General features: G+C 46.3%; 1 protein-coding gene across 1 annotated transcript; it reads left to right on the forward strand.

The window, feature by feature from the left end:
* The first annotated feature begins 11,223 nt into the window (after positions 1-11,223).
* neurod2 (neuronal differentiation 2) lies at positions 11,224-12,294 on the forward strand. The gene has a single exon (XM_060848728.1). It carries the CDS (start codon positions 11,224-11,226, stop codon positions 12,292-12,294), a length of 1,071 nt encoding a protein of 356 aa, XP_060704711.1.
* The last annotated feature ends 264 nt before the right edge of the window (positions 12,295-12,558 follow it).

Genomic DNA, 12,558 nt, shown 5'->3' on the forward strand with positions numbered 1-12,558 from the left:
CTCTACTTAAACCTACCACTTATTTTGTAAGGATCTGTATCCCTTTGCTCCCTGACCATTCATGTATTGATCTAGATACATCTTAAATGATGCTATCATTCCTGCTCCTACCCCCTCCGCTGGCAATGTATTCCAGGTCAGGCAGCATCAAAGGAGCAGGAGAATCGACGTTTCAGACATAAGCCCTTCTTCAGGAATTCCTGAAGAAGAGCTTATGCCTGAAATATCAATTCTCCTGCTCCTTTGATGCTGCCTGACCTGCTGCACTTTTCCAGCAACACATTTTTCAGCTCTGATCTCCAACATCTGCAGTCCTCACTTTCTCCTAATGTACTCCAGGTACACACCACCCTCTGCATGAAGAACTTTCCACATATATCTCCCCTAAACTTTTCCAAAACTCTCTTTGACCTGCCAACTCTTGTACTTAATACCCTGTCCGATGAAGGAAAGCATTCCATATGCCTTCTTGACCACTTTACTGACCTGTGTTGCTACTTTCAGGGAACAATGGACCTGAACACTCAGATCTCTCTGTACATTAGTTTCACCCAGAACTTTTCCATTTTCTATATAGTTTGCTTTGGAATTGCATCTTCCAAAATGCATCACCTTGCATTTGTCCGGACTGAACTCCATCTGCCATTTCACTGCCCAACTCTCCAATCTACCTATATTCTGCTGTATTCTCTGACAGTCCCTTTCACTATCTGCTACTCCACCAATCTTAGTGTCATCTGCAAACTTGCTAATGAGGCGAAGTACACCTTCCTCCAAATCATTTATGTATATCACAAACAACAGTGATCCCAGCACGGATCCCTGTGGAACACCAGTGGTCACAGGCCTCCATTTTGAGAAGTTCCCTTTCACTACCACTCTTTGTCTGCTGTTGCCCAACCAGTTCTCTATCCATTAGGTGAGAACACCCTGCATCCAATGCAACTTCACCTTCTTCATCAGCCTACCATGGTGAACCTTATCAAATGCCTTACTAAAGTCCATTTATATCTCTTATCTACACCCCTTTTCTCATCAATCAACTTTGTCACCTCTTCAAAGAATTCTATTTGCTTTGTGAGACATGACCTTCCTTGCCTAAAACCATGCTGCCTATCACTGATAAGCCCGTTTTCTTCCAAATGGGTATATATCTTATCCTTTAGTATCTTCTCCAGTAGCTTACTTGGATTATCCCTGCTACCCTTCTTAAACAAGGGAACAACATTAGCAATTCTCCATTCCTCTGGGACCTCCCCATGTTCAAGGATGCTGCAAAGATATCTGTTAAAGCCAAGCTATTTCCTCTCTCTCTTCCCTTAGTAACTTGGGATAGATCCCATTCGGACCTGAGGACTTATCCACCTTAATACCTTTGAGAATACCCAACACTTTCTCTCTCCTTATGCTGACTTGACCTAGAGTAATCAAAGATTCTATCCCTAACCTCAACATCCACCATGTCCCTTTCCTTGGTAAATACTGATGCAAAGTACTCATTAAAAATCTCACCCATTTTTTCTGACTCCATGCATAGCTTTCCTCCTATGTCCTTGAGTGAGCCAACCTTTTCTCTAGTTACCCTCTTGCTCCATATATATGAATAAAAGGCTTTGGGATTTTCCTTAACATTGTTTGCTAAAGATATTTTATGACTCCTTTTAGCCCTCATAATTGCTCGTTTCAGATTGGTCCTGTATCTCCGATATTCTTCCAAAGCTTTGTCAGTCTTCAGTTGCCTAGACCTTATGTACGCATCCATTTTCTTTTTAGCTAGTCTCACAATTTCACCTGTCATCCATGGTTCCCTAATCTTGTCATTTCTCTCCCTCATTTTCACAAGAACATATCTCTCCTGAACTCTGATCAACCTCTCTTTAAAAGCCTCTCACATATCGGATGTGGATTTCCCTTCAAACAGCTGCTCCCATTCTACATTCCCCAGCTCCTGCCAAATTTTGGTATAGTTGGCCTTCCTCCAATTTAGCACTCTTCCTTTATGACCACTCTCATCTTTGTCCATGAGTAATCTAAAACTTACGGAATTGTGATCACTCTTCCCAAAGTAATGCCCCACTGAAACTTCAACCACCTGGCTGGGCTCATTTCCTAACACCAGGTCCAGCATGGCCCTTTCTTGAGTTAGACTATTTACATACTGCTCTAGAAAACCCTCATTGATGTTCCTTACAAATTCTGTTCCATCCAGACCTCTAACACTAAGTGAATCCCAGTCAATGTTGGGAAAATTAAAATCGCCTATCACCACCTCCCTGTTGCTCCTTCATCTTTCTATGATCTCTCTACATATTTGTACCTCTATCTCACGTTTGCTGTTGGGAGGCCTGTACTACAATCCCTACCTTCTTACCACACCCTTCCTATTTCTGAGCTCTGCCAATATTGTCTCACTGCTCAAGTACTCCATAGTGCCCTCCTTCAGTACAGCGGTGAAATTCTCTTTGACCAGTAATGCAACTCCTTCACCCCTTTTACCTCCCTTGCTATGCCTGAAGCATCATTATCCTGGGATATTTAGTTGCCAACCAAGACCTTCCCTCAAATCTCAGTAATAGCAATGACATCATACTCTCAGGTACTTATCCAAGCCCTATGTTAACTGCCTTACCTACTATGCTTCTTGCATTAAAACAGATGCACCTCAGACCACCAGTCCCTCTGTGTTCATTCTCTGCTTCCTGCCTACTCTTCCCCTTAGTCACGCTGACTTCATTATCTAGTTCCTTACAAGTCATTGTGGGAAATTGGCTTCATACCAGGCAAGATGTCACCAAGTCTGTCAATAGATTTGATGAGGGGGAGGGGTTCCTTAGCTGAATCTGTGAGTTTGCGGAAAGTGTTGGTGATGATCTAACAAAATGGAACAGAACTGAACTGGATAGTGCAAGATGGGCACTGAAGGGAATGGAACGATGAATGCATCAAAAACTACTGGAGGGATAAAAGAGGATTAGACAGATATTATAGCATGGTCATAATCACATAAAATGTCATGGCTCAGTTGATCAAGGGAGTTTTTGATGCTGTGGGACAGGTGGAGGTTGCTTCAATACATTAGGAACTTTGGTAGAAATTGTTACAGAAAGAGGAGCTGTTAATACTGTCTCTAATTTAGAAACTAAGCAGTGGCTAATTGTGATGTGGGAAGCAGGGTCATGATGCTAATTTGGAAACAGTTAAAAATCAAACAACACCAGGTTGTAGTCCAACAGGGGGACATAATGCCCAAGAAGATGTCAGCTTGGGAGGCAGAAGGGGGTATTGGTCAGTCAGGAGTTTAATGAAGTAAGGGAACAAGAGGTGTGTCTCATGTAAGAGTTCAATTTGTAGAGGTAGGGACAGATGGGATGGGCACCGGAGAATAGTTCAAACTTAGTATAAGAATCCAAACACAATTTGAAACAAAAGGTGAAGGAATTGATCAGGATAGAGGTTAAGTATCTGCAAGAAAATAATGAGTAGAATTTCCATGGAATTTTCCTGCTTTTGTGACATCTGCTCTTTCTGTGGCTTCTCCAGTTGGATAAGAGAATCCACACAAAAACTCCACTAAATAAAAACCATAGGGACAACTTCAGCAGTGACCATTGCTCTAAGTTCAATTAATACTTTTGAAAAATGACAGAAATGGCTATATTTTGTTACTTACACTGAGATTTGTGCTGCCCTGCTGCTGAGTATGAGAGGATTGATTGATTGATAGAATCCAATGGAAATTTCAAACACTGTCCCTGTGATATTTTTCTTCTTTCTTCCCTCAGCTTATCTCAAAGGTTTCAATCTTCATCTCAACTTCCCTTTCCCCTCCTCCTCTGAATTCACTGTCATCCTGTCCTTTCTAAATCTCTCTTTCCATATTACAAGCTATCTCATTGATCTTGCTTATTGTGGACTATGTACCCTAGAGTCACTGATGAAACCATTCTCATCTAATTTAACCCTCAGTATGAATCTTGGAGAAACAAGTCAACAAATCTATACCACTTCATTCATTCTAATAAATTAGTTGTAGGTCACAACGGGGCAAAGGATAATGTTAAATGACAACCATCATAGTCACACAAAAAAATGTCATTCCTGATTTGGTCTCAAGAAACTTAAGACTATTTCCAGTATGAAATCTAGAGTTTATAAGCTAAAGATAGAGCGTGTAAGGGAATTACAAAGTTGACAAGAATTACAAATCAATACAGTGTTTTCAGGGAAAATGCATTACTTATAAAGTAAGAACGTGTTTACAAGATAAATGCAAGGTCTATGAGGCAAAATCGGTGTTTAAGTTTGAGTTTGATTTATTGTTGTCACATGTACTGAAATACAGTGAAAGGTGTTGTTTTGCATGCTATACTGACAGATCAAACCAAAACAAAACGCATCAGGTAGGACAACAGAGTGCAGAATACAGTGTTATAGCCACAGGGAAGGTGCAGAGGGAGAGATCAACATTAATATTTGAGATGTCCGTTCAAATGTCTGATAACAGCAAGGAAGAAAGTGTTCTTGAATCTGTTCATACATATATTCTAACTTTTATATCTTCTGCCCAATGGAAGAGGGTGGAAGAGAGTATAACCAGCATGGGAAGGATCTTTAATTATGTAGGTTGCTTTCCCAAGACAGCAGGATGTATAGATGGAGTCAATGAACGGAAGGCTGGTTTGCATGATGGACTGGGCTGTGTTCATAGCTCTCTGTAGTTTCTTGTGATCTTGCAAAGACCAGCTGCAAAGCTACAATGTAATGCATCCAGCTGGGATGTTTTCTCTTGTGCATCTATATAAATTGGTCAGAGTCCTTGTGAGTATGCTGAATTTCCTTAGCGACTGGAGGAAGTAGAGATGTTGTTGTACTTTCTTAACCATTGTGTCAACATGGGTGGACCAGGACAGATTGTTGGTGATCATCATTATCAGGAACTTAACGCTCTTGTTTGTTCTAGTATTACATCCTTCTGCTTTTATTCAATACCTTCCCCAATTAAGTTAACCATCCCTTATTCTTTACCATCTTATTATCTAGCAAAAGACATACTGACATGGGTGACAGTCCAGAGAAAGTTATTTAATTATTATGTAATTTGAAAGGACAGTCTTATGAGGACAGGTTGAGTGGATTGAGTCTGTACTTGTTGGAATGTAGAATAATGGGAGATGATCTTATTAAGATATGCAAGATCCTTTGCGGGGGTTGGGGGTGTGTGGGAGGTTTGACAGGGATCAATACAGAAAGTTGTTTCCCCTTATCATTAAGTCCAGGATCAGAAAGTGTTATCTCTAATTAAGAGGTTGCACATTTAAGACTGAACTGAGAAGGAATTTCTTCTCTCAGACTGTAGTGGACATATTTACCATAGAGGGCTGTCAAGGTTGGGTCATTGAGTACCGTATATTCAAAGCTGAGATAAATTTTTAATCAGTAAGGGAATAATGGGTTATGCGGAAAAGGCAGCAAAGTGGTGGAACAGATTTGATGGACTGAATGGCTCTTACATTTCATAATCTTCTGGTCTTACCTATTCTGCCACCTTCAGGGACTGTGGATGTGTGCTTCAAGCTCTTTCACTTCCTCTAACTCTCTCAATACACTCCCATTTACTGTGTAGTCCCGTGTTTTATTTGGCCCTGCTCAAATACATTGCTCCACATTTCTCATGTTCAACTCCATTTGCCTCTTTTTTACCACCTTGAGCAAACCAATGATATTATGCTGCCATCAACAGCCATCCTGTTCACCATAAGGCAAACAGCCAGTTTTTATATCTTCTTCAAATTTCCCAACCATGCCTTCCACATTTAAGTCTAAGGTATTAATATATACCACAAACAGCAAGGGACCCAAAGACCTGTGGACACCGCTGGAAGTTGTAAAAACACCTATTGACAAATACTATTTGTTTCCTGAAGCTGAGCCAATCAGGAATCCAACTCACAACATTCCCTCTATCCAATGAGTTTTACTTTTCTGAACAGTCTGGCATGTGTTGCAAGGTAATTCAGTTAACTACTTCACAGTACCACGAACCCAGGTAAAGTTCCAGCCTTGATGGCTGTCTATGTGGAATTTGCACATTCTCCCCATGCAGGAGTGGGTTTCCTCCAGGTGCTCTGGTTTCTTTCCACAGTTCAAAGATGTGCAGATTAGATGGTTTGACCATACTAAAAAATTGTCCTATAGGGTCCAAGAATGTGCAAATCAGGTGGGATGGCCATGGTAAAAAAAAACCATGCGGGCTTACAGGGGAGAGTGGGTCTGAGTGGAATGCTGTTTGGAAGGATGGTGTGGAATTGTTGGATTGAATGGCCTGATTCCACACCATAGGGTTCTATGATTCTATGACGAATATTGTCAAGTCTTTCTAAAATCCACATAAACGATATCCACTACTCCAACCTCAATAATGCTCCTTGTTGTTTCCTCAATCATTTCAATTACTTTAGTTCATTAAATATATAGTTTAGTATTTATTTGACAAAACTGTGTTGACTAACATAGATTAACCTGAATCTTTTTAAGAAACAGTTCATCCTGTGTCTCAAACTTAATTCCAATAATTTGCCCATCACTAAAGTCAGAATTCCCAGCCTATAATAATTTGGTTGATGCTTTACAACTTTTTAAATAGTGATACAATCCCTTGGCACACCACCTGTATCTAGTGAAGGTTCGAAAATGATCCCCAGAGCATCTGCTGTTTCCTTTAAAGTTTCCTCTAACAACCTCGGATACCATTAATGTGGCTCCAGTAATTTATCCACCTTCAAGGAGGTCAGTCCCTCCTGGAAGGAAAGAAAATAATATAAATGTTGATATTGGCAGTATCTGAAGGTTATCCCATTGCTAGTGAGTAGAAAGATCAGGTACAAGTCAAAAGTAAAACAGTTAAATTGTTCTTGTTCAGTATTAGGACAAGATATTATACACTCAATATAACAGACACATAATAAATAGAACACCAATTAAATGCTTTTGTATCTGATTATACAATAAACAGACAGTACTTCAGTCAGCAGTGGACATAGAATGTAGAATGTGTGTCTGGATAAATGTAACAAAGAAAAACCCTGTGGGTAAAGAGTTAATTTGTTATGTACCTAGAAAACTGGCATAAATGAGAGAAGTACTGATCACATTACTTCAATACCACATTGATAACTTCCTGGTCAGAGAATTTTGAATGGTAAATATCCAATATAAAGAGCAACTACCAGACCCTCAGGGTGAACAACATCATACCAGGATAAACACGTAATATATAAACATCCAACAATAGACAAAACAGCTGACAGCGAGATAGTAAGTGAGAATGACGGCCCTTGACATCAAGGCAACATTTGACCAAGTGTGACATAAAGGTGCCCCAGAAAAACTGGTGTAAATGGGAATTTGGGGAAAATCTCCACTGATCGGAGTTATACTTAGCAGAAAAGGAGAACATTGTAGTTGTTAGAGGTCAGTAATTCCAGTTCCAGGACATCTCTGCAGGAGTTCCTCAGGGTAGTGTCCTCGGTCCAACCATCTTCAGTTGTTTCATCAATGACTTTCCAACCATCATAATGTCAGAAGTGGGGATGTTCACCGATGTTTGCACAATGTTCAGCACCATTCACAACTCCTCAGATACTGAAATAGTCTGTATCTAAGACCAGGACAATATCCAGGCTTGGGCTGACAAGCATCAAGTAATATTCATGCCACACAAATTACAGACAATGACCAGTTCCTCACAGACTAACCATCTCCCATTGACATTCAATGTCATTACATTACTGATAGCCCTTGCTGTAAATACTCTGTAAATCTAGAAGTGAATAGCTCACCTCCTGACTCCCCAAAGCCTGTCCACATCTACAAGGCACAAGTCAGGAATGTGATGGTATAATTCCCACTTGCCTGGATGAATGCAGCACCAACAACATTCAAGAAGCTTGACACCATCCAGGACAAAGCAGCCGCTCGATTGGTATCACATCCACAAACATCCACTCCCTCCATCACAGGTGCTCAGTAGCAGCAGCATGTACCATCCACTTACACTGCAGAAATTTGCCAAGGTTCCTCAGACAGCACCTTCCAAAACCTCACGATCACTTCCATCTAGAAGGACAACAGCAGCAGATACATGGGAACACCAACGCCGTTCCTTTACTGTCTCTGGGTCAAAATCCTGGAATTCCCTCCCTAAGGGCATTGTGGGTCACCCTACAGCACATGGAGTGCAGCGGTTCAAGAAGACAGCTCACCCCCACCCACACCAAGGGGCAACTAGGGACAGGCAATAAATGCAATAAATGCTGGGCCCAGTCCCGTGAAGGAGTGGAGTAAAATGGAATAAATATTGACTGATGGGTTAAACACAGGAGCAATGCGGGTGTTCGGGAACTCGGGAATATAGCGTAAATAGCTGGAGATCTGTACAATTGCTTCAATTAAAGATCAATGTGTTTGTTTAGGACGAGGAAGGTCATTTTCTGACCTACTCAGTACTTCCAGCAGCTCCGCTTTTTCTGTCAGGTTTGCAGCATCCTCAGTGCCTAGTGTTAATTTTTTTCTTTGAATTACAAAATGCACGGGGTCAATCCAACTTCTCAGGCGTTGATTTGAGTTTCCAGTGGAAATTCTGAAAGAATGGGCTCAGTCTATTTCGAGTCAAGACTGAAAGCATGGGATAAATGTGGCGCACATTAGGAGCAGCATATTGGGGACTGGGTCCCGCGGGTATGTGGGGCGCAGCACCGTTCAAAGCGGTGGCTTTTTGTTTGACGGAATGGCCGGGAAACTCCGAGAGAGAGAGGTGGGGGAGAGGGGGGAGAGGGGGAGAGGGGGGAGAGAGAGGGGGGAGAGGGGGGAGAGGGAGAGAGGGGGGAGAGGGGGAGAGGGGGGAGAGAGAGGGGGGGAGAGAGGGGGGAGAGGGGGGAGAGGGAGAGAGGGGGAGAGAGAGAGAGGGGGGAGAGGGAGAGAGAGAGCAGAGAGAGAGGGGGAAAGAGGGGGGGAGAGAGAGAGGGGGAGAGGGGGAGAGGGGGAGAGAGAGGGGTGAGAGAGGGGGGAGAGGGGGGAGAGGAGAGAGGGGGGAGAGGGGGAGAGGGGGGAGAGAGAGAGGGGGGAGAGGGAGGGAGAGAGGGGGGAGAGGGAGCGAGAGAGGAGAGAGAGAGGGGGAAAGAGGGGGGAGAGAGAGAGGGGGAGAGAGAGGGGGAGAGGGGGAGAGAGAGGGGTGAGAGAGAGAGGGGGCAGAGAGAGAGAGGAGAGAGGGGAAGAGGGAGAGGGATAGACGGGGGTGGGGGGGAGAGGGAGAGGGAGAGGAAGGGGGGGTGGAGTGAGAGACGGTAGCAGCAGCATGCCTGCCTGGTCCAGGGGAAAGGCAACAGCAGCATGTGGTGCTGTCACGGCCCGGGGCTCGTGTGGGAACCGATCGGAAATGATTCATTGAGAACATTTCATTTCTCAGAAACGTTAACCATTAACTTTTCTGCGTTTAAAAAAAAAGGAACGACGAGACATTCGGAGTGTGTGTGTGTGTGTGTGTGGGGAGGGTGTGTGTGTGTGTGTGGGTGTGGGGAGGGGGTGTGTGTGTGTCCGTGTATTCCCCCCACCCCCCCAGTCCCGGCCCCCGGTGCCGGCTCCGGGATGAGGCGCTGACAGATGGTCAGTACAAGCCCCCTGTGTCCCGGGAGACAGGGCGCTCACAGCCGCATGTCAATCACCGCCCGCTCATGTGATGCTGCTGCCAATGACGTGCTACCATATGGCCTGGCATCAGAGCGGGTACCGCAGTTTGGTGGAGGTGCCACTCTCCTCCTTGTCGATAGATTGAGCCGATGAGAGGCTTTGCCCAGAGCCTCCAGAAAGCAGCGATTCCCAGAAGGAGGTCCCTCTGAACAATGAGCTAAGGCTCGGCTGAGGGCAGCAGGTAAGGAAGGGGCTCATTGGGGAAGGGGCGGGGGGGTGGGGGGAAACGGGGTTCGGGGGGATGCAATTTCACACCGACTTCCCCCCTCCCCCATTCCGCTCAGGTCTCACTAAAACTTAGAGACTTGCAGCGGTCAACAAGATTTTTATGAGGAGCTAGAATTTGTTTAAACGGATCGTGAGCGAACGGCAGCCGCTTTTGGTGAAATTTTTAACAAGCCAGCTCGGAATTCTGATTTTCCCCCAAGTCCCCAAGCCCTTCAATCAAACGGCAGAGCCGCCTCCCTCAACACCTCCGCTCCGTTCATTTGATTTTGAGAAGGAATTACACATTTGTTTTAAGGGTGTAAGTTGTTAAGTTTCCCGCGGGTGAAGTTGAACAAGCCCCGGGGACAGGACAGAGCGGGATCACTCTCCCCCAGAGAAAGGGCTGACTCCGCAATTCGCCTCATTCCTTCAGGTTAATTTGTCTCCCAGGGTTTTACAATTCTTTCCAGAAGAAATGATGAACGATTTCATTTTCAGAATTTAGCAAACGCGAGCGTGAATATATTGAAACTGTATACAACACAAATCCCTGAAAATCGAAGCGTTTTAAGAAATTTGTCAAATTAAATCTGAAATCTGGTCAAGGAGAGATTCCGAGAGAGGCTGAAATTAACGCCATAAAACCAGCGGTTTCCGATGATGGAATCATCCTCGACATGTTCACAATGTCACTGTGTCTGGGAGCTGTTGTAAACTTCCCCCTGCCACAATCCAACCATCATCTGCACACCTTACCACAGCCTTTCGGCCATTCCCGTTAACCAGAGACATACTTATTCCAGACCCGGGATTAACAGGGCCATTATCCTCGCAAACAAGCCCCCAATTCCGCGCTCCCCCCCCCGCCCCCCACTACCCCCTCCCCCGCCAAGCCCATTCGGGTTGGGAATGTAGAGAGGCGCCGGGAGTGGGGAAAGCACTCAGAGACGGGAACCGCACAGCCCGGGATGTGCGTGTCCCGGGGGGAGAGCTCCCTGGGAGCCGGACTGGGGCCTGGAGCGTCTGCAAATGTCCTGGGGTCGTTTGACCGTCTCTTCAGGCCGCCCTCCTCTTCCCGGGATATCCCCAGAAGCTTGAAGCTTCTGGTTGGGGGCTTTAGTGACCGCGAGCGGAGGGAGCCGGGCTGAGGGAGCCGGGCGGAGAGTGAGGTCGGGTGGAGGGAGCCGGGCGGAGAGTGAGGTCGGGTGGAGGGAGCCGGGTGGAGAGTGAGGAGGGTGTAACTCTCTGTGCCTCCCGTTTCTGACAGGCAGCATGTTGGCCCGGCTCTTCAGTGACTCCAACCTCATGCCCGAAGCTCACAAATACCCCGCCTGGGCGGAGGAGAGTGAGAGCGATGAAGAGAAACTGAGGGAGGAACGCAATAGCGAGAGCTGTGACCCTCAGGACAGTCAGGCTGAGGACTCGGTGAGTGTGGCCCAGGACAATGAAGAGGCAGAAACCGGGATGGAGGAGGAGGATGAAGATGAGGAGGAAGAGGAGGTGGAGGAGGAAGAGGAGCATGGGAGCCGGCCCAGGAAGCGGGGCCCGAAAAGGAGGAAGATGACCAAGGCGAGACTGGAGCGCTTCAAGCTGAGGCGCCAGAAGGCGAACACCCGGGAGAGGAACCGCATGCACGACCTGAACTCCGCCCTGGACAACCTCCGCAAAGTTGTTCCGTGTTACTCAAAAACGCAAAAACTTTCCAAAATAGAAACTCTGCGCTTGGCGAAGAACTACATCTGGGCTCTGTCGGAGATCCTGCGGTCGGGCAAGAGGCCGGACCTTGTGTCCTATGTGCAGACTCTGTGTAAGGGCCTGTCCCAGCCGACCACCAACCTGGTGGCGGGCTGCTTACAGCTCAACTCCCGCAACTTCCTCAGCGAACAGGCCGCAGAGCCGGGCCGCCTGCAGCCGCCCAGCTCCACCTTCGCCATGCACCCATACCCGTACCAATGTGCCCGGCTGCCGAGCCCTCAGTGCCAGGCTGGGGCTGGTACCAGCAGCCACCCACTGCGCTCCCACTCTTACTGTGGGGGCTATGAGCAACACTTGTATGGGAACGGCTCTCCTGAATACCCGGGCTCCGAGCTGGAAGGTTCCCTGAGCCCTTCTCTCTGCACGAACGGCGGCTCTTACTCCCTGAAGCCGGAGTCGCCCCCGGAGCATGAGAAGAATTATCACTACACCATGCACTACTCGGCAATGCCCAGCTCCCGAGGAGCTGCCCATGGGCTGCTCCTCCGGCCCGGTCTGCACTCGGACAGCCTAACTGCCTATGATTCCCACATTCACCACGACAGGACTGCAGTCTACGAGGAACTCAACGCGTTTTTCCACAATTAACTGTAGACAAGTTCCCAGTGACTTTGGCCAGCGAAGGGATGTGACTGAGTGGCTTTGTTCCAGCGACAGACTCACCCCCAGATAGAGACCACCCTGAGCGAAGGAGAGACAGACAGAGAGAGAGAGAGAAACACGCACAGAGACACAGACACCGAGCAGACTGATAGAGAGAGCGCGGAGCCTGCACCTTGGACACAGAAGGTCGATTGTGAGTCTGTCTGTGGAATGCTCAGTGTCCGAGGGGACGGATCTTCACTCTCTCTC

This window comes from Hemiscyllium ocellatum, chromosome 32 (genome assembly GCF_020745735.1).
Source record: "Hemiscyllium ocellatum isolate sHemOce1 chromosome 32, sHemOce1.pat.X.cur, whole genome shotgun sequence".
In the NCBI taxonomy this organism is placed as follows: Eukaryota; Metazoa; Chordata; class Chondrichthyes; order Orectolobiformes; family Hemiscylliidae; genus Hemiscyllium; species Hemiscyllium ocellatum.

Bases quoted from the DNA above. Each gene is read 5' to 3' on its own strand.
- neurod2 (XM_060848728.1), top strand. From the start codon at position 11,224: ATGTTGGCCCGGCTCTTCAGTGACTCCAACCTCATGCCCGAAGCTCAC.